This window comes from Colossoma macropomum, unplaced genomic scaffold (assembly GCF_904425465.1).
Source record: "Colossoma macropomum unplaced genomic scaffold, Colossoma_macropomum, whole genome shotgun sequence".
Classification (NCBI taxonomy): Eukaryota; Metazoa; Chordata; class Actinopteri; order Characiformes; family Serrasalmidae; genus Colossoma; species Colossoma macropomum.
Genome location: NW_023494785.1, coordinates 43,637,734 through 43,662,784, shown reverse-complemented (window position 1 = coordinate 43,662,784; position 25,051 = coordinate 43,637,734). Strand labels below are relative to the sequence as shown.

Sequence of the window (25,051 nt, the reverse complement as noted above, 5' to 3'; positions counted from 1 at the left end):
TTAATGCTTCTACAGTGCGGATTTGTGTGCTTCTCTGTGTGTGTGTCCCAAATAAGCCTGTATACACTTATATGTCTCATTATCGAGACACTACGGTGGCCCAAAGAGTCAAAAATAACAGCAATAGGAAAACAAGCAAAACATGACGTCATGACAAAACGAAGGGGCAGTACAAATGCATTGAACACATGCATTACCCAAACATACACTCTTAAAAGGGTTCTTCAAGGGTTCTTTAGTAAAGAAAAGGGTACTATATAGAACAATGAACACTCAAAGAACCCTCTGCATGATTAATGGGTTCTTTGCATCATGAAAGGGTTCTTGAGACTGATGAAAAATGTACATGAATGTGCTATAGATGGTTCTATATAGAACCTTTTTAAAAAGCAGGGAGCCCTGCTGGTGACATCCCATATAAATAAAAATAATGCCTGGCCATGGCTTAGTAAGATGTGGGAGTGAGATAATTACGTCGTGGCCACAACTTAGCAAGGCGTTGGAATGAGATAATTAAGTCATGGCCACGACTTAGTAAGGCATGACAATAACATAATTGTACGGAGCCCCATTAGTGACATCCTGTATAAATAAAAATAATGCGTGACCACAACTTAATAAGAAATGGGAACAAGTTCTTTAAATCATGGCCACGACTAAGTAAGGCATGAGAATGAGATCCTAATGCGTGGCCCTGACTTAGTAAGGCATGATCTTGTTCCATGCCTTACTAAGTCATGGCCACAACTGAATTATCTCATTCCCATGCTTTACTAAGTTGTTGCCACGCATTAGGATCTTGTTTCCACGCATTAATAAGGCGTGGCCACACTTTATTTTTATTCTTCATAGAAAATGGTTCTATGTAGCACCCAAAAGGGTTCTTCTACTCTACAAGCTTGACACCGTTACAATAGAAGAACCCTTTTGGGCGCTATATAGAACCATATTCAAAAAGGTTCTATATAAAACCATCTACGGCACATTCTCCATCAATGTGAAGAACGCTCCCATGATGCAAAGAACCGTTTAATCGTGCAAAATGCAGTGTTTTTTGAGTGTTCATGGTTCTATACAGAAGCATTTTCTTTACTAAAGAACCCTTGAAGAACCATCTTTTTAAGGTGCAGCGCTAAAACATTGAGTAACAATATACTGACATTAAGCACTGAATTAAAAAGAAGCTTTTCCAAAAACGCTGAATTTAAAGTTGATCAGTGCGTCGTGCTCCAGGTGACCACAGGGACACGTTCTGAGAGTTTACTACTCTTACACCTAGAATATACTTATAGTATATATAGTACAGTACTTAAAGTATTGTACTTTACTTAAGTTCCTTTAATAAACTGAATTTTAAGTATGTTTTTGTAAGGGAATTCATTTGTGCTGTCCCTAAATGTTGTGGTCACTTTTGGTTTGCTGATTCACAGTGGCTGAAAATCTCAGGTAATTTGTGCAGTTAGCTAGCTAGTTAAACACACTTAAAAATGGTTCCTCAAGGGTTCTTTAGTAAAAAAAATGGTTCTATATAGAACCATGAACACTCAAAGAACCCTTTGCATGATTAAAGGCTTCTTTGCATGGTGAAATGGTTCTTCAGACTGATAGAGAATGTGTTGGTTCTATAAAGAACCTTTTTGGAAAGGGTTCTATCTAGCACCCAAAATGGTTCTTCTGTTGTAACAAGCTTGACATCATAACAGTAGAAGAGCAGTTGCTGTTGTTTTTTGACTCTGGGTCACTGTATGGTAGGTTATTATGGTATTGAGATGAATTACATTACTGATACCTGATTAATATCTTTTCAAATGGGGTGTGTAAATGGTGTGTGTGTGTGTGTGTGTGTGTGTGTGTGTGTGTGTGTGTGGGTGTGTGTGTGTGAGTGTTTGTGTGTATGTGTGTGTGTGTGTGTGTGAGTGGGCGGTGTTTGCTGATGGGTTCTACAGACCTGTATGATGAACATGCTCTGTTCTTCTTGTCTATGTTATGCTGTACTGTAGATGAAGAACACAGGTGTGGGTTCAGGGAATTCTCTCTCTCTCTCTCTCTCTCTCTCTCTCTCTCTCTCTCTCTCTCTCTCTCTCTCTCTCCCGTTTCTCGCCCTCAGTTCTTCCACCCCAAACCCCTCTGGAGGGCTGGTAAGATGGGAATAAAACATGACAAGTCGGAATGTAAATACCTGAGAAAGAGAATGAAAATAAGAGATCTGAAATACATTTAATGCACTATTTAGTGTTTAACAAAGGGGAGAAAATCTCTGAGTTTAATTAAAATGGGGAAACATCAAACCAGCCTAGTTTGTCTTTTGTTACATGCATAAGTGTCACTTAAAGAGCAATTCCACCAATTTTGCATGAGTGAAAATATTAAGATTTAAACAAAGTCGTTCAGAGTGGTTTGGTGTGAAACGCTCCGTTCTAGATAAACTTACAGAGTCAGAACTGTTCACAGTGGTGGTGATAGGAACCAGACGTCCACCTCTAAAAGCTCCCTCACAGAAAGTTCCTACATGAAATGGTTATGAATTCACTGCCTGATGACTGAGACACTGTTTTATGATAGTTTTGAGAAGATTTTTGCCTTTAAACTCCATTCATAGTGGAGGGATACATGATATGCAGGGCACTGTGAGGCAAAATAGTCCCCAAAGAAAACTTATTATTTCAGATTTTCCAATATTTTCCATCATCAACATTCCATATAAACTCAGAAGACTCGTGTAGGTTCACTGGTGGTTCTGGACCATTTCACACCAAACCACCCTGAATCACTCTGATTACATCTCACACACTGAACTATGCTGGAATTATATTATGGTGGAATTCCCCTTTAAGCTGGAATTTATATTGACATCCCCATCACTTTTTGAAATGTGTTAAATATTGGCTAATTAATGCAAATGCTAATGTCTAGAATGACCAGTCTAGAAGGCCCGTCATACTGATCTGCAGTTTAAATGGATTTCCTCAGCAGGGTTTTCTGCTGCTGCTTAGTTAATGTGGTTTTAATGACTTTTTAATTCAGAACATCAGTATCTGTTTCATGCTGTAGCACACGCACACAATCACGCTCTGATTTCAAACGTACAATTTAATGAAAACAAACTCAAAGGACCAGCTCAAACTGGATCCAGCGGTCATTTAAACAGCCAGCTAAAGCTGAGGAGATTAGTTCAGTTCTTAGTTTTTGTTCTCAAATGATGATTCTGAGATGAAATGACATCAATCTGAGCTGAAAATCAACTTCAGCTCTTCAAAAACTTATCCTGACTTAACAATGTTAACATTACTCGAGTTAACGTTGGCATTAACTCCTGGTGAATGTAGCTAGCGAGGCTAGCTAAGCAAAATTTAAGGCTTCTACATACTGATGCTAAGTTGCTAATTCTTGTTAGCGTGTTTGACTCACTGTGCTGTAATAGCAAGCAAACCTCAGGTCATTTGAGCAGTTAGCTAGCTAGCTGTAAGCTAACCCACACTCTTAAAAATGAAGGGTTTTTTGTAAAGAAAATGGTTCTATAGAACTATGTACACTCAAAGAACCCGTTGCATGATTAAAGGGTTCTTTGCATGGTGAAAGGTTTCTTCAGATTAATGGAGAATGTACTGTAGATGGTTTGTAACAAGCTTGACATCATAACAATAGAATAGCCCTTTTTGGTGCTATATAGAACCATCTACAGCACATTCTCCATCAATCTGAAGAACCATTTCATGATGCAAAGAACGCTTTAAGCGCACAAGTTTTTTTTTTAATGTGTTCATGGTTCTATATGGAACTATTTTCTTTAATATAAAGCAGGACATGAGAGGGAGAGTGTTATCGCGGAATATCATCACGGCTGTGATTTGGTTGCCGTAGATCATCACAGCCGTGATGTTATTGGCGATAACACACTCCTCGAGTGTTCTATTGCTTTAATACAACAGTTAAATAAATACAGTAATAAATTAATAAACTGGGCCGTGAACGCGGCGTTTAATATGTTTTAATGTTCGCAGTTCCTTCACCAAATTATAGTTCCTTAACGAGCAGCTTGTTGCTACGTCAGAGTAACGAGCTCCGCCCACTCGCTGCACAGCCGGCAGTTCGTTCTCCAGCTCCTCACACTAAATTCCCAAACTGTCACCACTGAGCAGCTTTTCAGTCGGCAGCTGTGACAGAAGAACAGCTAAACAACCTGGAATCAGCCAGAAATGAACCCAATACCATTCGCCAAACGTGTAGTCTGATCTTCAGAGTCTGACCAAATCAGACTGAGCCATAAAACTGCCGCAATATCAAGTTCAGCTCAGTTTTGTCAGTTCTTGCCAGATCAGTATTAATGTTGTTTTGTTCCAGCCAGTCTGTAAAGCATCTTACAGCCCATTTAGTTTGGCGAATGGTATTGGGTTCATTTCTGGCTGATTCCAGGTTGTTTAGCTGTTCTTCTGTCTCAGCTGCCGACTGAAAAGCTGCTCAGTGGTGATGACAGTTTGGGAATTTAGTGTCGTCTCATCTTCAGAGTCTGACCAAATCGGCTGTCGGTCAAATGTGATCTTAAAAGTGTCCGTTTTCTGTTTGTGGCAAAGTAAGAAGTAAAACCGTTCAAATGGCTTGAGCGTCTCCTACAGCTGACAAAGTCGTTGCTTAGCAACCTTACAACAAAAAAATATCAAAAACTGTAACTTATGTCCTGCCTATTTAGGGGTCTCACTGAGCGCCTATGGCTAGATTGCTACCATTGAAACTGCACGTTTGTGGGTAGATCATGTTTGGTCAGTTTTCCAAACTTATAAATGTTAATCATCTTTCAGTTCTTCATTCTGATCTAAATTAATATATATATATATATATATATATGCATATTCTGTATGTCACACAACAGGACATTTACACCATTGTGTCTATTTTAAATCCTTGCCATACATAACTGACCTTGAGTATTTCGCTAACTGAGTGAATATACTGTTACCATTATTAAGTGATTTTTAAAAATGAATATTTCCATTTTCTCAAAGCAGAGCTGTCACACCACAGGACTAACAAAAATCACCACGTTAATCATTTAACAGAAAGTATGAAGTTTGTTAAATTAATTTAATTTAAACTCACCATCCAACCTTCACATCACAGCCAAACATCTGAGGGACATCCTGGTTGCCATAAGACTCCTATAGTTCTCCACCAAACTGCCTATTTAAAAAGCCTGATCATCAATATCGCCATTTCCATCATGTAATTATTATTGTGCTTGTGCTTTGTAAAACCTTATATTGGTAGAGTAAATATGTATAAAATAATGCCAAAAGCATTTATAAACAGTTCCAGGTGTTACTGATGTTTGTATTTCATACTTTATTTTTAACCCCACAGGACATTTAGCATGTTTACCTTACAATAAAAAACAAAATAAAACACATCTTCCATCTAGAAGTAAGACAGTTACCTAAAACATTGTATTTTTTGTAATTTTTTTGGAGGAAAAGCAAATTTTAATACATATTTTTACTTGTTTACGGTAAAATTAGGCATCATGTCACCCACCCATAAATATATATGTATATATCGCTGCTGTTGGAACCAAACCTCATATCTCCAAAATGGTAACTTTACAGGAGAACTTTTAATTTTAATGGAAAAAATCTACTTTACTTTTAATGTAAGTCAATGGAACCAGAATTCCAACAGGCATTTTCAAATCATGTCAAAAACTGAAAAATGATAAAAATGGAGATACTATATATATATATATATATTATATATATAGTATCTCCATTAAAAGTACACATTAAAAGTAGATTTTTTCCATTAAAATTAAAAGTTCTCCTGTATAGAGAGAGAGAGAGAGACAGAGAGAGAGGGACAGAGAGAGAGAGAGAGAAAGAAAGAGAGAGTGCTGAACTACGCAGGAATGTGCTGTTGCTGACACTAATAGAGTGGTTCCTCTTTCAGAGGGAAATGTTGTTCTAGGCTAATGTGTCCCACATGGTGGAGCGTGTAAAGGCACCTCACACTGGCATGGCTGGCCTGCACGTTTACATCCAGAGTTAAAGTGACATCACAGCTGTTTGTGTGAGCTCCTTTTCCCCTCTGTGTTCAAGTGGTGCCGTGTCTAAAGCCTCTGAATGTCCATGTTGTTCACACATACACCGATCAGCCATAACAATAAAACCACCTCCTTGTTTCTACACTCACTGTCCACTTTATCAGCTCCACTGACCATATAGTTTCACTCTGTAGTTCTACAGTTACAGACTGTAGTCCATCTGTTTCTCTGCATACTTTGTTGCCCTGTTCTTCAATGGTCAGGACGCCCACAGAGCAGGCATTATTTGGGTGGTTAGCAGTGCAGTAACACTGACGTGGTGGTGGTGTGTTAGTGTGTGTTGCGCTGGTCTGAGTGGATCAGACACAGCAGTGCTGCTGGAGTTTTTAAACACCTCAGTGTCACTGCTGGACTGAGAATAGTCCACCAATCAAAAATATCCAGTCAACAGCGTCCTGTGGGCAGCGTCCTGTGACCACTGATGAAGGACTAGAGGATGACCAGCACAAACTGTGCAGCAGCAGATGAGCTATCGTCTCTGACTTTACATCTACAAGGTGGACCGACAAGGTAGGAGTGTCTAATAGAGTGGACAGTGAGTGGACACAGTGTTTAAAAACTCCAGCAGCATACCGTGTCTGATCCACTCACACCAGCGCAACACACACTAACACACCGCCACCACGTCAGTGTTACTGCAGTGCTGAGAATGATCCACCACCCAAATAATACCTGCTCTGTGAGGGTCCATGGGGGTCCTGACCACTGAAGAACAGGGTAAAAGGGGGCTAACAAAGTATCAGAGAAACAGATGGACTACAGTCTGTAACTGTAGAACTACAAAGTGCACCTATATAGTAAGTGGAGCTGATAAAATGGACAATGAGCGTAGAAACAAGCAGGTGGTCATAATGTTATGCCTGATCGGTGTGTATGGAACATATGTATGACCCCACGTCTTGACAAGTTACAAAAACCAACGTGTACATGTGCGCGCGTGTTTGTGCGTCTGGCCTGCTTTCGGGACCGTCCACCACCACGCTGGGTAAATGTTTACTGTCGCCATGGCGAAGCCCTGGAAGCAGAGAGCAGGAGAAACCCACAGAGCTAAGAAAAGGACACCCGAAAGAATCTGAGCGCAGAGACAAGTGTGAGAGGAAAAAAGAGATAATTAGAGGGCGCGTGTGGATCAGGGAGGGTGCGCGGACAAGGCCGAGGGAGGGACGGGAGGATTTGCGATCCACATGAAAATGCCAGGTGTACGTCTCGATGATAACATGATACTAAAGAGAAATTTTCACCGTATTCGTTATATCTCGATATTTGTTTTTTGAGCACACAAAAAGAACCAGGATGTGCCATATTTAAAAAATACTGTCAAAAACCTTTATCCATCTTCAGCTACACATACTGCCACTGCACTAATTCCACTTAACCAGGGCTAATTGTGCTACTTTTGTAATGAAACATGTAGTTGGTCTGTGTTCTTGAAGTACTGACAATCCTCACGATATGCTCAGAAAAGCATCCTATGACATATCGTTGATTTAATTCATCACGATAACGATAAATATCGTCATATTGCCCAGCCCTGTTCTCTTAAAAAGGAGTTAAAAAAGGTTCTTTAGTAACCTTTATAAAACCATTTCATGCATAAAGCGTTCTTTGCATGGTAAAATTGTTCTTTGAGATTGATGGAGAATGTGTTGTATATGCTTGTATAAGCTTTTTGTAAATGGTTCCGTATAGCACCAAAAAGGCTACAATGTATATAAAACGTATATATATATATATATATATATACACAACAGATTTTTCACAATGCAAAGAACCATTTATATATATTATATACCATTGCCTTTACTAAAGAACCCTTAAAGAACCATCTTTTAAAAGTGTAGTTCACAATTTGAATTTGAATGAAATATATGCATATATATATATATATATATATATATATATATATATATATATATATATGTGTGTGTGTGTGTGTGTGTGTTTGTATATATATATATATATATATATATTTTTTTATATTTCATTCAAATTCAAATATATATATCACTGTTTTTGGAAGAAAAATTTTGTCGTTTTTCAGTTTTTGACAAGTTGAAAATGTCTGTTGCTCTTTACATTGTACATTTAATGAAGAATGGACCAAAATGACTTATGAAAAGTCTGGTTTGATTAAATTACATTAAAGTAAAGTAGGTTTTTTCCTTCAAACAACAGTGATTTCTGCAGTTATCTGATTATTCATGTACACAGCACACTCTAGAAGTCCGACTAAGAAATCTGATAAAAAGGCTGGATTTTAGCTCAGTAATCAGATTTCTCAGTGCATGTAAACTCTGACTCTGATTTCTTTCTTTTCTCTCAGTCTGAGCATGTGCGAAAACAGACAGCGGCACCAGAAATAAGTGAGCAGCGTCGCCGCGAAACGCAGAAACTGATTACATACTTGACAAAATGAAGGGTTTAATTATTCTTCATCTTCTAGATGATGTATGTTCATATTTTCGGCACCATGTTTAAAAAAAAGGCCACAGCATGAAGTTTGAGTTTTACGTTGCGTTTACGTCACGTCTTCTTCTGTGAGTCTATTGGCTGGTTGTAAAGCAGGAATCCGATTACTGCCCGACTCATGGAGACCCAGAGTTTCCCCATCATCTGATCACTCAAGTGCATGTAAACGTGCTGATCGGATTACTGACAAAATCTGATTTTCTGCAGTTATCGGATTATTAAGTGCAAGTAAACACACTCAGTGTCAGTGTTAATGAGATTGGAGCAGGGTGGAGGGGGGAGTGTGGCGTATGAGGTGAGCATGTTGGACTGAGATGTAGATACATCAGCCTCAAAGCTCCAGTGCAGAACTAGAGGAGCAAACTTCAGACACCCGGTTTGGCAGGGCAGTCACTGTATCTGACCTGGACAGGGAGAGAGCTGCGGTAACCCCATGTTTGAGGTTTCCGGGGATTTGGCCCTCTCTCTCTCTCTCTCTATCTCTCTCTCTCTCTCTCTCTCTCTCTCTCTCTCTGTCTCTGAGTAAACAGGCTCATGAACCCGAGCTGAAGGCGAGCCCTGACCAGCGTGAATGACTTGCCTGTGTGTACGGGTTAAACACACACCTCTCACACAATGCTGCGGGCAGCCGAATTCCCCTCCGGTTTTCCTCCATGATGGGCTTCGGCTTTCGGCCCTTTGCTGTTTCAGGGAGAGAGAACGATCAACCTGTCATCAAGAAAATATTCCGTTACATGAGTCTGTTTTGGTGGCTGGAGTTGTTTTGATGTGCACTCAGTAGCCCTGTAAAGTCCCTGCATGGATACGCCTCGTGAAATGAAATGAAAGCATGAAATGGTTCTATTTAGACTTCGTGGTTCTAAATAGAACTGTTGCTTTTACTAAAGAACCCTTTGACATACCATCTTTTTAAGTGTGCAGTAATAATAGCAGGACCATTTTCAAAAAGGTTCTATATAGGACATTCTCCATCGTTCTGTAGAACCATTTCACAATGCGAAGAACCGTTTAAGCCTGAAGTGGCTCTACTTAGAACTAATGGCTCTAAGAACCATTGCTTTTACTAAAGAACCCTTGAAGAACCATCTCTTTAAGTGTGTAGTGAATTACATTTCCATTCAGTTTATAATCTAAGCATGACATCATAGCAATAGCAGAACCCAGAACCATTTTTCAAAAAGGTTCTAGGTAGAACCATACACAGCACATTCTTCATCATTCTGAAGAAACACTTCATCATGCAAAGATCCATTTAAGTATGAAATCGTTCTATTTAGAACTCATGGTTCTAAGAACCGTTGCTTTTACTAAAGAACCCTTGAACCCTTCCTTTACATTTATAAGTAAAATGTGACGTCATAACAAGAGCAGAACTTAGAGCCATATTCAAAATGGTTCTAGATAGAACCATACACAGCACATTCTTCATCATTCTGAAGAAACATTTCATCATGCTAAGAACCATTTAAGTGTAAAAATGGTTCTATTTAGAACTTGGTGGTTATAAACAGATATGAGTTCTAAATAGAACCATGAGGTCTAACATGTTACCATGCAAAGAACAATTTAAGCGTGAAATGGTTCTGTTTAGTAGTTATGGTTCTGAATAGAACAATTGCTTTTACTAAAGAACTCTTGAAGAACCGTCTTTTTTAAGTGTGCAGTGAATTACATTTCCATTTCATTTATAATCAAACCGTGACATCATAACAATAGCAGAACTCAGAACCATATTCGAAAAGGTTCTATATAGAACTATATGCAGCATGTTCTCCATCATTCTCAGGAGCAATTTCACCGTGCAAAGAACCATTTAAGAGTGAAATAGTTCTGTGTAGAACTCATGGTTCTAAATAGAACCATTTCCTTCACTAAAGAACCCTTAAACAACCATCTTTTATAAGAGTGTAGTGAATTACATTTGCATTCAATTTATAATCAAAGTGTGACATCATAACAAGAGCAGAACCCAGAACCATTTTCAAAAAGGTTCTATATAAAACTGTATGCAGCACGTTCTCCATCATTCTGAAGAAAAATTTCACCATGCAAAGAACCATTTAAGCGTGAAATGGTTCTGTTTAGAACTCATGAAGAACCCTCTTGTTTAAGTGTGTAGTGAATTACATTTCCATTCAGTCTATATTCTATTCTATTCTATTCTATTTGATGCATCAAGTCTGCGTTTCAGACATTTTCTATGTCAGCAATTGACATAAACCTGGAGTTGGTGACAGTTAAAAGAAGGAAAATACAAATAAATATGATTTTTTGAGAGGTATTTGGTTTTGATGAGGAGCAGAGAGTAGAGACCAGAGAACTTAGGCCTCTGAAATATACAATACAAACAGCAAATCAACAAGATATCCCTGCTGTCGGGAACAAACCTCTCTCTCTCTCTCTCTCTCTCTCTCTCTCTCTCTCTCTCTCTCTCTCTCTCGCTCTCTCTCTCTCGCTCTCTCTCTCTGTATCCGGATTAAAGGCTGGTCTGTGTGCTATACAGGGAGCTAGTATGCTCAGTAGTTATTACAGGCCACACCCTTCCCTCTCTCCCTCTCTCCATCCCCTCTCTCTCCCTCATCCTTCATTTTCCTAAAACATATTTGGTGTCCAGTCTTCACGAGGGCTCATTTTGACTCCTTTGCCTCCTCCGTCCCACGCACGGCCATTTCCTCTCACATCAGTTCATTCCTTCTTTAGCAAAATGCACAATCCATGCGCTAAATGGATCAGCAGCACTTTATATGGAGGGTCCACTTTAGATGCTTTGTAGATACTTCATTTACTTCCAAGTTACATTCAACTCTAAACCTGCTCTAATCCTAACCTTAACCTAAACCCACAACCTAAACCCAACCCTCACCCTGCTCCTAGCCCTAACCCTGGTCCAAATCCTAAGGCCCAATCCCATTTCTTCTTTTTACCCCTGCCCCTTGTTTTCGAGAGTCACCCTAAGCCCTAACTGAGTTACAGGGGTAGTGGTTGAAATCGTGCCCTACAACAGCTACCAGCGCTGCTCTGTAGGCGACCCTGCCAATCTGCAGTGACAGCAGAGGAGGGTAAAGTTCAGCTCCTCACTGCTGGGCTTTAGTTACATTTAGGGCATCATATGACTTCAAAGAGGGGGGCAATTATGTATTATCGCCCACCCCTAATTCTTCAGTGATATGAAGCTGAAGTCAGATATTCTCCAGCTTCTTGTTCGAATTTTCCCGTTCCACCTTAAATGGAGCAGCATTTATATTCTGGCGCTTCAGGCGTCAGAACTGCTGGACTATTTAAGGTGGAACGGGAAAGTTAGCAAGCTAGCTACCGAGATATTAGCATGGTATTAGCGATTTTTTATGTTTGTTGTGAAGAAAACGACCATAATACACTGAAACGACATTAAACTACGATAATAAAGTGGTTATAGTAATTTTTTAACAGAGAAAATTCTCACATTTGTGGGTTTCTTTGGTCTCTTGTTCTCCATCTTGCCAGTTTTTCTTTTTTTCTCATAACTCTCTGTTTTTTCTCCTAACACTTCACCCTCCCCCTCTATCTCAACAAGAATTGGGACCCCCTACCCCTAGACAAAAACATGCAAAAAGAGGGCTAAGGGCTGAGTGGTAGGGGCGAGGGGTGAAATGGGATTGGGCCTTACCCAAACCCCACCACTGTTTAGAATCAACCAAGTTTCAACAGATAGTTTGTTGCCAACCTGAACATCTGTAGATTTGGGTCGTTCTCCATTCAGAGTGTGAATTCAGGTGGATACATTTAAAAAAAAATCATTTCTTTCATCCCAAAACTAACTCATCTTAAAACGTCCATTAACATCTCCTATTATCATGTATGATAAAAGGAGAGCTGAATTCCAAACGTATTCTACAGTCACTGGTGTTTGAAGATGGTGTAACACCAGTGACGGTGACTCCAGTGACTTTCTGGCTAAAGCTGAGGATTCTGTAAACTGGCTGACTCGTTGACCGTCATCAGTAATAAAAATGATATTTGACATTATTTTGACTACATTTTATTTACCCAGCCATTACAGCACAAACACCAGTGACACATATTAATTATGAGCTGCCTGATAAGCAAAATTATTAATAAATTAATGATATGTAGTGAGCGAGTGTGACTCGCCTTCTCATGCCTTGAGATGCTTCCTCTCTGATGAGCCTCGACCCAAAGAGGCAGTTTAATAGAGCTGAAAATACAGTGTTAAAATGTAAAATAAGAGTCCTGACAAAACAAAATCTCTGTGACAAATGATTTTTAAATAAAATACATATTTTTAAACGTAGTATAACATTAATGATATAAAAAGTAAACTTGAATCTGTTTTATACGAATTACTAAGTTAAACCTCTTCTATTGTTTCCTCTCTATTGTTTCATATTAAAAATGGTGAAAACTGGTTTTGTGACGAGCTGTTTTACAGATGCAGAGCGACTATGAAACAGGAAAATCAGAGAATCATAAAGGAAAAGTGCTATTTAGTCTTAGGTCAACTGTGTAAATGTATATACCAAATTTTGCAGCTGTGTCTGATATTTTAAGCGTCTTTTTAAGCCCTGCAGCCTTTGTGACATGGTTTTCCCTCCAAATGGAGAATGACCCGTTATATAAAGTGGTTGTTAAGTTGTTATTTTTAAAAGCACGCAAATGTAACCAGGAGAATGCCTGACAGGGTGGTGGAGTGTACACATGAGAAACAAGTACACTAAGCTTTTGGGGGGTTTTATGAGCAAAAATAGGCCAAGAATTTTATTTTGCCAAAAAAAATTGTTACTACAAGATTGTAATCCAAAAGGAATGCGACCTAATCGTCACTTTTATGTTATATCGATGCATTTTCACGACTCTCTCACGAGCTCTTCATCCTGACTGGATGCTTCACGCTGTACAAAGGTGTGCAAACCTCACCTGCATGAACTGACCCTCCTGATGCTGTTGCTGCTACATAAACTCAGACTATCTGATTAACCATTGCTCCACCTGTTTTCCCCGTTTTGTACTATAATATTTTATACTAACAATGTTTTGCTATCCGGTGTCGACCAGAGGAGGATGGGTTCCCCTTCTGATTCTTGGTTCCTCTCAGTGTTTCTCCCTCTTGCTCTTAGGGAGTTTTTCCTTGCCACTGTCGCCATTGGCGACGCTCATGGGGGCTCAGACCCGGATTTTTCTGTAAAGCTGCTTTGTGACAACACCTGTTGTAAAAAGTACTTTATAAATAAACTCTGACTTGACTTGACTTGACTCATCTTCCTCCTCGTTCTTCAGGTCTGTGCGAATGCTTTAACGTAGATGTGAACCGGCCACGTATCTTCAGCGGCCCAGAGGACGCCCTGTTTGGGTTTTCAGTGCTACAGCATGAAGTGGATGGAGAGAAACTGTGAGTATATATTTATATATACCATATATGAGAGTATATCTATACCATATAGTCTCACTTTGTAGTTCTACAGTTACAGACTGTAGTCCATCTGTTTCTCTGATACTTTGTTACCCCGTTCTTCAGTGGTCAGGACCCCCATGGACCCTCACAGAGCAGGTACTATTTGGGTGGTGGGTCATTCTCAGCACTGCAGTAACACTGACGTGGTGGTGGTGTGTTAGTGTGTGTTGTGCTGGTCTGAGTGGATCAGACACAGCAGTGCTGCTGGAGTGAGTCCACTCACTGTCCACTCTATTAGACACTCCTACCTTGTCAGTCCACCTTGTAGATGTAAAGTCAGAGACGATAGCTCATCTGCTGCTGCACAGTTTGTGTTGGTCATCCTCTAGTCCTTCATCAGTGGTCACAGGACGCTGCCCACAGGACGCTGTTGGCTGGATATTTTTGGTTCTCAGTCCAGCAACAACAATGAGGTGTTTAAAAACTCCAGCAGCACTGCTGTGTCTGATCCACTCAGACCAGCACAACACACACTAACACACCACCACCACGTCAGTGTTACTGCAGTGCTGAGAATGACCCACCACCCAAATAGTACCTGCTCTGTGAGGGTCCATGGGGGTCCTGACCACTGAAGAACGGGGTAACAAAGTATCAGAGAAACAGATGGACTACAGTCTGTAACTGTAGAACTACAAAGTGAAACTATGTGGTCAGTAGAGCTGATAAAGTAGACAATAAGTGGAGAAACAACGCTATGGCTGGTCAGCGTATAACAAAGGTGATATATCATACCTGACAGTATCAATTCTGAGGAAATTGTTGGCACCTTTGTGTTTAGTACTTGTGCATCTGATCACCTCTTTGCTTTTGATAGACCCCGTTTTTTTATGTCTTATTTGTGGTGCAGGATGTTGGTGGGCGCTCCGTGGGACGGCCCACCCAATAACAGGATAGGGGACGTCTACAAGTGCACTGTGGGAGATGAACTGAATTCCAACTGCTCTAAAGTGAATCTAGGTAAGAAAATGAATACAAATAAGCATCTGGAGGTGAAGTTGAGCGAAACAACCCCCAGAACAGAACACAGGAGGAACCTATATATGACGGTGCAGGTATCTTGTCAAGTGAAATTATCTGAAATTAACTGATTTCTAGATATTTTTCTTGTTTTAGGTAAGTAAGTAAGTAAATTATCTCACTATACTGTCAGATAGTTTTGCTTGTTTTAAGAAATGTGCTTGAAACCAGTATAGTGAGATAATTTTACTTAATAAAACTACTTAAAACAGGTATAAAATATCTAGAAATAATCTAGATAATCTTAAAATAAGAGCACCACCATCTCAAAATAAGAAACATTAGATATATTGACTAGAATTAAGATGATTTCACTTGACAAGATATTATTTTTTGCAGTGTAGCGCTTCTGTAATCGTTCCCCTGACCAATCACAAGGCTGTGTCTCTGGCCCCGCCCACACAGAACAGTTTCAGAGTCAGAGAGGCTTAGTAAGCTAAAGCTAACCCAGCCTAACCTAGCTAGCAAGCTGGACCACCTATCTGTAGCTGCCTGTTCATTCGTTTATCAACATCAACATCGTTTGTTCATCCGTTCCTTCATTTATGTGCTGCTTCGTCCATCTGTCTGTCCGTCTTCTTTCGTCCACTTAGCATCACATAAAAGCTGGATGATTTTAGTTCTGTGTGAGGGGCGGAGCAGGTTAGGAGTGTTGGACAGAGAGCTGTCAATCAAGCTGCTCATTAGCCACGCCCACACAGTTCTCAGATAGATCTGATCGGCCGTTTTTAAGCATTCTATCATATTTATATCTTATATTTGTCTTTCAAGCTTTGCTGAATGTTTAATAAAACTCTTGTTTCGCTGGGGTTGTTTATGTTTTTGGAAAGGTACTTTATTTTCACAGCAGTCATTTACATTTACGGCATTTGGCAGACGCTCTTATCCAGAGCGACTTACAGTTTGATCATTTTACACAGGTAGGTGAAGGTGGTGTTAGGAGTCTTGCCCAGGGACTCTTATTGGTATAGTGTAGGGTGTTTACCCAGGTGGGGATTGAACCCCAGCTACAGGGGGGAGGGCAGAGATGTTACCTACTACACTATACCAACCAGTCAACATTTCACTGCAGTGATAACACCTTTACTGGTGTGTGGGTTTGGGCTAGCGGACACTTAACAGGTGGATTAGGAGTGGCCTAAACCCCCCACCCCCCAACTAACGAAGCCCCCCGCCACAGCTGATTAAGTGTCTCTGGAATAACGGCCTATTAAAGAGGGAGAGAGAGAGAAACACAGACCCCCACATACACATGCAGCCATTAATGACTGTTTTATATATTTAATACCTTTTTGTTCTCTTTGTACAGCTGAGAGTGCTTTCCAGAACGTGTCACGCAATCTGAAAAACAGTCACTTGGGAATGACACTCGCTCCAAACGAGTCTCATGGATTTCTGGTAAGATCATGTTTGAGGTGAGGTCGATTGTTCAGCCTTTAAACCCTCGTTTAACCCCTTAAAGTGTCGCTCTGCAAAATAGAGTCTGAGAACTTGTTGAGAGGAGAATCCCAGTCTGTAATGTTTTTCAAACACTGAACGAGTCCAAAATGAATGAGTTAAGGAGCATTTTGAGCAAAATCATAGTTTATAAATGCTTAAATGTTTTTAATGTAAAATAATACAACCATTTCCTGAACACAGAACAGCATAAAACATTTTAACACCACTGTTATATTTTTAAGAGCTTTTAAACTCGCTTCATGTATGTTCATGTATGTTCATGACGTCAGTTTGCTGCTCAGCCCGCCAACCAATCAGCACTCAGTAGCAGTAATGCTAACCAATCAGCGCTCAGCAGCAGTATTGTTAATGTCCTGCTGCCCAAAACCTGTTTACTGTAGATAAAGGAAACATACAGGTGAGTTTTCTTTGCTTTTTTAGTGAATAAAGTAGTAATATAGTAATTTGTGGCCTAAATATATTAACCTGTGACCTCTACATAGTAATTTGTGGCCTCAGTATGTTAATTCATACGTTAATTCGTGGCCTCGATACAGTAATTCGTGGCCTCAATATATTTATTTGTGGCTTCAATTTATTAATTCTTGGCCTCAGTAGATTAATTCTTGGCCTCTATATAGTAATTTGTGGCCTCAAATCATCACACACTTGCCTCAGTCATGTGCAGACTTACTGACACTGTATGACACACTGTTATCTATAAACTATAAACAAACTGGCTGCGACTGCTGTTTCTAGCTGTGCAGAATACTGTAGCGTATAGCGCTACAGAGGAAAACACAGTTGTTGTGCTTTATTAACAGGCTGTAGTCGGCCCCAACCACGCCGCACACAGAGAGGACTTTTACTCACAGTTTCTCTCCAACCCACACTTACATCTCCTCTCTCAGCCTCAGCTTTCCGCCCCCCCTGGTTCTCCCTGTCCCCAAAACATAAACACACAGCCAGCAGGCTAGCCCCGCCTTACAATAGGAGTCTCTGTAGAAATAAACGCTGTAGAGGAACCACCCCAGAGCTAACAGGAGAAACATTCCCCAAATGCGCTGCACTGCTTTTGTCCATAGATAATATAAACACCTGGAGCTCGGCTTCAGGAAAGTGGACATAGATGGACTGGAGGTGTTAAGAAGGACAGATTGTGAAGGTGACATTTTAAACCCAGTGATATTTACTATCGAAAGGAATCCTGAGCTCAGAACTGAAATCCTATCAAAGCTGAAAATATGTATTTTTATACACCGATCAGGCGTAACATTATGACCTTGTTTCTACGCTCATTGTCCATTTTATCAGCTCCACTTACTATATAGGTGCACTTTGTAGTTCTACAGTTACAGACTGTAGTCCATCTGTTTCTCTGCATACTTTGTTAGCCCCCTTTTACCCTGTTCTTCAGTGGTCAGGACCCCCATGGACCCTCACAGAGCAGGTACTATTTGGGTGGTGGGTCATTCTCAGCACTGCAGTAACACTGACGTGGTGGTGGTGTGTTAGTGTGTGTTGTGCTGGTCTGAGTGGATCAGACACAGCAGTGCTGCTGGAGTTTTTAAACACCTCAGTGTCACTGCTGGACTGAGAATAGTCCACCAACCAAAAATATCCAGCGAACAGCGTCCGTGGGCAGCGTCCTGTGACCGCTGATGAAGGACTAGAGGATGACCAACACAAACTGTGCAGCAGCAGATGAGCTATCGTCTCTGACTTCTAATAGAGTGGACAGTGAGTGGACACAGTGTTTAAAACTCCAGCAGCACTGCTGTGTCTGATCCACTCAGACCAGCACAACACACACTAACACACCACCACCACGTCAGTGTTACTGCAGTGCTGAGAATGACCCACCACCCAAATAGTACCTGCTCTGTGAGGGTCCATGGGGGTCCTGACCACTGAAGAACAGGGTAAAAGGGGGCTAACAAAGTATCAGAGAAACAGATGGACTACAGTCTGTAAGTGTAGAACTACAAAGTGCACCTATATAGTAAGTGGAGCTGATAAGATGGACAATGAGCGTAGAAACAAGGAGGTGGTCAGAATGTTATGCCTGATCGGTGTATATTTAATTGATCGATAGTTTGACTGAGTAATTGATGGATTAATAATCGGAGTGGCTGTGATTGGTAACAGCTGTGAAGCTTTGAAGTTAACAAGCATGAACGTGGATGACCAGGACAGAGAGATCAAAGGAGACGTGGACGGACAGACGAGCTCCTGCTGCACCTGTCAGTTCCGTGCGTGCTTTAATCCTCTGCAGAGCTGCGGGCGAGGCTGTGGTTTCCACGGCCCACAGCTTCTGCTCTGTAGTCTCACCTGCTGAAAGTGAACCCACCTCACACACTGAGCGAGGAAACAGGCAGACGAGCGGAAACCTCGTCTGAGCTCAGACAGAAGAGAACAGACGCGTTTTCACACTAATTACACACATAATCACACAGCCTGTCTAAACACACACAGCGTGGAGCGAAGCGTCCGGCGGAGGGCAGAACACACCGAGCCAGCGCAGCCCAGTTCCTACTCAGCCCCTAAGGTGACATGGTGACTATTTTTTAATAAGGTGTGGCCACAAACTACTATATTGTGCTCATAAATGAATACAAATGAATACAGAGGCCACTATTTAAGTTTATCATAACTCTTGGCCTTCATGTAGTACTTCGTGGCCTCTATATATTAATTTGTGGCCTCAACATATTGATTTCTGGACTCAATATAATAATCTGTGGCCTCAATATATTAATTTGTGGCCTCTGTATATTAATTTGTGGCCTCAATAGATTAAGTTGATGTCTCAATATAGTAATTTGTGGCCTCAGTAAAATAATTTGTGGCCTCAATATAGTAATTTGTGGCCTCTGTATAGTAATTTGTGGCCTCAATATAGTCATTTGTAGCCTCAATATATTAATTTGTGGCCTCAATATAGTATTTTGTGGCCTCTGTATATTAATTTGTGGCCTCAATATATTAATTTGTGGCCTCAATATAGTATTTTGTGGCCTCTGTATATTAATTTGTGGCCTCAATATATTAATTTGTGCCCTCAATATAGTAATTTGTAGCCTCAATATAGTAATTTGTGGCCTCAATATATTAATTTGTGGCCTCAGTAAAGTAATTTGTGGCCTCAATATAGTAATTTGTGGCCTCTGTATATTAATTTGTGGCCTCAATATATTAATTTGTGGCCTCAATATAGCAATTTGTAGCCTCAATATAGTAATTTATGGCCTCAATATATCAATTTGTAGCCTCAATAAATTAATATGTGGCCTCCGTATAGTCATTTGTGGCCTTAATATATTAATTTGTGGCCTCAACATAGTGATTCGTAACCTCAATATATTAATTTGTGGCCTCTATATATAAATTAGGGGCCTCAATATAATAATTTGTGGCCACACCTTATTAATAAATCATTACCATGTCAGGGGCTCCATAAGTTCCACTGCAGTTTTGATAGAATTACTGGAAAACTGCCACCAGATTCGGCCTCTCTGAGTCTCAGTGTGTCATCGAGAAACAGCTGGATAGTTCAGGACTGACTGCAGCTTCATGCTCACCTGCTCAGCCTCGGTCGCTTAACCGATCACCACAGCTCGGTTTCTGCCAGTAATACTACGTTGTTGTGCACGTAAATTCACTCAGTGAGTCATTCGGTGGGCAGAAGGGGAATGTTTGACCAAACTGAGTGTGTGTGTGTGTGTGTGTGTGTGTGTGTGTGTGTGTGTGTGTGTGCGTGTGTGTGTGTGTGTGTGTGTGTGTGTGTGTGTGTGTGTGTGTGCGCGCACCTCCTCAGGGACTGAAGTCATGTGAAGTTCATTATACTGGGTAGGCCTGTGCCCGTAACAGAATCCTCCTGTTCAGATAATGGAGTGGAAAGTAATCAGGGTAAACGAGTGGAACCCCACATCCCCCAGAACACCACTGATCACCTTACAGAGATACTAATAACGACAAGAATAATAAAAGCAACACTTTTTCTCTCTTCCTGTACGTTTTAGACGGTTCCTAACTCTGAAATGGACACAGGCGCAGCACAGTGAGCTGAAGCTTATGAGTGTCGCATACATGAAGTATTTACAGTGGCTTCAAACGCAGCTCAGCCAATCAGATTTCAGAATCAGAAATATCCGTTTTATAATTGATATTCTGACGGGTCACGTTTTTGCAGATTAAAGGTTAATCGCTGACAAGTGACGGTCAGATGAGTGAGTGAGCGAGTGAGTGAGAGAGTGAGCGAGTGAGTTAGACTCTTCTGCGGTCAGAGCTATAACAGGATTGGAATGCAGCTCTTTGTAATGACAGACCTTACAAAAGCCATAGTACCCTCTCTCTCTCTCTCTCTCTCTCTCTCTCTCTCTCGCTCTCTCTCTCTCTCTCTCTCTCTCTCTCTCTCTCTCTCTATCTCTCTCTCCCTCTCTCTCTCTCGCTCTCTCTCTCTCTCTCTCTCTCTCTCTATATATATATATATATATACATCCTTTTTCTCTTTTCTCTCTCCTTTCTTTCTTTCTCTCTGCCTTCATTCTTTCTCTCTCCCCTTCTTTCTTTCTTTCTTTCTTTTTCTTTCTCTTTGTATGTTTTCTTTCTCCGTCTCTCTCTCTCTCTCTCTCTCTATTTTTTCCCTCCCTTTTTTCATTCACTCTCCTTTCATTCTTTCTTTCTCCCCTTTCTTTTTTCTTCTTTCTCTTTGTATGTTTTCTTTCTCTGTCTCTCTCACTCTCTCTCTCTCTCTCTCTCTCTCTATCTTTCTCTCTCTGCTCTTACTCCGCTCTCTCATTTCTTTCTCTCCTTTCTGTCTTTCTCTTTTTTCTTTTATTTTCTTTCTCTGCCCTGTCTTTCTTTCTTTCTTTCTTTCTTTCTTTCTTTCTTTCGCTCTCTCCTTCTCTCACTTCTCTTTCTCTCTCTCTTTTATCTTCCCACTGTTTCCCTTTCTTTTCTCACTGTCTCTCTCTCTTCTCTCTCTCTTTCTGTATGAGTGACATCTACAGTGTCAGTGTGAGAGAATGCAAGTAGTTTCTCATTTTTCTCTTTCCTCCGTTTACCCCCTCACTCCATCCCTCCCGGACCCTCCAGCACTCTTTTGTTTTTTGTATCTCTGTATGTTTTTCTTTTCTTTCTTGGCCCCCATCTCTCTCTCTCTCTCTCTCTCTCTCTCTCTCTCTCTCTCTCTCTCTCTCTCTCTCTCTATGGTTTCTCAGTCAAATAAATGGTTCACTTTGAAGACTTAAATATTTTTATGGGGGGTTTTTTCTCTCTAATCCAAACGACTGAATTTAAATTGCTTCGTTGGAGTTCGGCTTCCAGCTCTGCTAAAGTATTCATTACAAAGGCCAGCATTCATCAACGATTGTCTTGCCCCCCCCGTCTCTCTCTCTCTCTCTCTCCCTCTCTCTCTCTCTTCCCCAATTGTTCTCCCCCATTGCTTTTTATTCCTTTTCCATGTGACCCACAATTTCACTAATCTTGTCACCTCGCTCTGTTTCTGAACTCCAGTCTGTGGGTTTCACTTCAGTCCAGTGGTTTTTATTGGTCTGACCAGTAGCTCTGACCGTACCACATGGTCCTTTATTCTACAGTGACACACCATAAAGAAAACAACCCAAACATACACACACCAATTACACCGAGAATTCAGTCTGAACAACAAACATCCTCCATACAAATATAGAACTGCTGGATATGAATGCTGAGAAAGGCCCACCACCCAAATAGTACCTGCTCTGTGGGGGTCCTGTGGGGGTCCTGACCATTGAAGGACAGAGTATGCAGAGAAACAGATGTACTACAGTCTGTAACTGTAGAACTACAAAGTGCCCCTATATGGTCAGTGGAGCTGATGAAATGGACACTGAACTTAAAAACAAGGAGGTGGTTTTAATAAGGTGGCTGATCTGGAGCCACTTTATTGATGTATATGTGAAACTATATGGTCAGTGGAATATCACTGCTGTCGGAACAAAACCACGTATCTCCAAAAGGGTAAGTTTACAGGAGAAGGAAAAAACATACTTTACTTTTAATGGAAGTCAGTGGAACCAGACGTCTTTCTATGTAATTTTGGGCCGTTTGTTTTGGTCCATTCATCATAAAATGTACACACAAGTTAAAGGGCCATTTTCCAATTATGTCAAAAACTGAAAAATGGCATAAGTGGAGCTAACAGGTTTTGTTCTGACAGCAGCGATATATTCTTTCGAATATAGAACATTTTCTTATAGTATTGTACACAGACTTCATCCGCAGTGTCGCTGTGTGTCTGCAGGCCTGCGCTCCGCTGTGGTCTCAGGAATGTGGGACGTCCGTCTTCAGCACGGGGATCTGCGCATCTGTCGACAACGAACTACAGCCCAAAGAGACCATCGCCCCCACTGCCCAGAGTGAGAACAGCAGCCTTACGGTTTACTTCTAACGACTGTTCGGCAAAAAAATCAGATTTTCCTAATTTTGCCTGGTTAGTTGATCAGCCTGTCTGAAGTTTTTTCTTTAGTATTGCGCTCGAGCAGGGATCGGACACACGGCTTTTAGTGTCCTGGTGCTGCTCCACAGCAGAATTAGATTTTTAACACTATTAGAGTTTATTAGAATTAGAGTTTTAACACTAAATGGTCTTAAATGCTGGAATTAATGTAGTCTATATCTTCTAATTCACCCTTTAACCCTGAAGATCAGCGCAGACTGCTGGTCACCATAGCAACACAGACAACAGTCTTACCTAGCTAGTAGCTAACGACACGGCAAAGAGAGAGATTTAAGACGAACATTGATAATTTGGAGATGAATGGACTGATTAGTGTTTATAATCACTCCAGCTGGTTTCCTGATACGTTTAATCTGCAACGAGAAACTGACAAACACTAAAAAGTCACGAAGCTGAAGTCAGTTTCTCGTTCCAATTTACCCGTTCCACCTTAAATGGTGCAGCAGTTACATTCTGGCACCTCAGGCAGCATTTAAGGTGGAATGGGAAAATTCAAACAAGAACGTGGGGAATGAGAAGCGACTTCAGCCTCGTAAAAAGTTGAATGTTGAGAGACTTTTTACAAGAAACTGTTTTACTTTTGAGGGAAAGTTTCCTGCTGGAGATGCGAGAAAAGCAGCTATAGCTGAGTTAAAGCTTAAAGCAGAGCAAAGTAAGTCTGAGACACATTTACAGCCAAGATGGGAAAATGGACAACAATAAAATGTTGTTGCTTCCAAAGTGGTTTGATTTTTGTTGAAAGGACAAAATGGGTCTTCTTAACATTTGGTTTGCGACCCCTGCACTGCAGCTAAGAGGCTAATGTAGCTAACAAGCAGCGAATAATTCCACCCTTAAACAAAAAGAAACTCACATAAAGTTGCTTGGCAACCACTTATACACTTAAATGTGTGGTTTCATACCCTGCATTACACATTGTTGTCTAAACGCTTAAAAAAGACGGTTCTTCAAGGGTTCTTTAGTAAAGGCAGTGGCTCTGTTTAGAACCTTTAGTTGTATATCAAGCTGTTTCACACTTAATGGTTCTTTGTCTGGTGAAACAGTTCTTCAGATTGATGGACAATGTGCTGTATATGCTTCTACACATCGCCCAGAAGTGTTCTTATATGGTGCTATATAGAGCCAGGCTCTGTATAGAACCATCTACTGCACATTCTCCATCAATCTGAAGAACAATTTCACCACGTAAAGAACCATTTAAGCATGAAATGCCTCTAAATAGAACTGTTTGTCCATGTTTATGGATAACAGTGTCATACACTGTCAGAAACGTAACAAGTGGACATGGGTGTGGTGAGTGAGTGAAGATTCAGATATGCTGTTAGCACCATGCTAACTGGTGGCTTGTAATCTTGCATTACTTGGTAGCTACATTAGCCTCAGGTCTCCTGTGTAAGACTAAGGAAGCAAACCTCAGACAGCAAACATATCCTGGCTGGTCAACTCCATTTACAGGGAAATTAGATTGTTGATTGATTTGATTGAGTTATTGCTGAACTGTTGCTCTGAAAACACTGACCACAGCTAGCGCAGCTATCCTGCTGAAAAAAAAAGCACAGACCAACATGCATTTTATGCTGGTCTAAACTGGTCTATGCTGGTTTATGATGGTCTATGCTGGTTTAGGCTGGTCTAAACTGGTCTATGCTGGTCTAGGCTGCTCTATGCTGGTCTAAGCTGGTTTATGCTAGTCTATGCTGGTCAAAACTGGTGTATGCTGGCCTAGGCTGGTCTATGCTGACAGCCTAGGCCAGCATACACCAGTTTCTAGGTTTCTGGTCTAAACTGGTTTATGCTGGTCTATGCTGGCCTAAACTGGTTTATGCTGGTCTATGCTGGCCTAAACTGGTCTATGCTGGTCTAGGCTGGTCTATGCTGGTCTAAACTGGTTTATGCTGGTCTAAGATGGTTTAAACTGGTCTATGCTGGTCTATGCTGGTTTATGCTGGTCTAAGATGGTCTATGCTGGTCTAATCTGGTCTGTGCTGGTCTAAGCTGGTTTATGCTGGTCTAAGCTTGTCTAAGATGGTTTATGCTGGTTTAAGCTGGTCTATGCTGGTTTATGCTGGTCTAATTCTGGTCT

General features: G+C 40.8%; 1 protein-coding gene across 3 annotated transcripts in view; it reads left to right on the top strand.

Annotated features, from left to right (window-relative positions):
* itga10 (integrin, alpha 10) overlaps positions 1-25,051 on the top strand; it is a 78,432-nt gene that overhangs the window by 6,875 nt on the left and 46,506 nt on the right. For all 3 annotated transcript variants that reach the window (XM_036596095.1, XM_036596086.1, XM_036596077.1), the window contains 4 exons: positions 13,832-13,943; positions 14,857-14,966; positions 16,336-16,424; positions 22,753-22,867. In XM_036596095.1, coding sequence (XP_036451988.1) covers positions 13,832-13,943; positions 14,857-14,966; positions 16,336-16,424; positions 22,753-22,867 — 426 coding nt within the window. The remainder of the gene's footprint in view (positions 1-13,831; positions 13,944-14,856; positions 14,967-16,335; positions 16,425-22,752; positions 22,868-25,051) is intronic.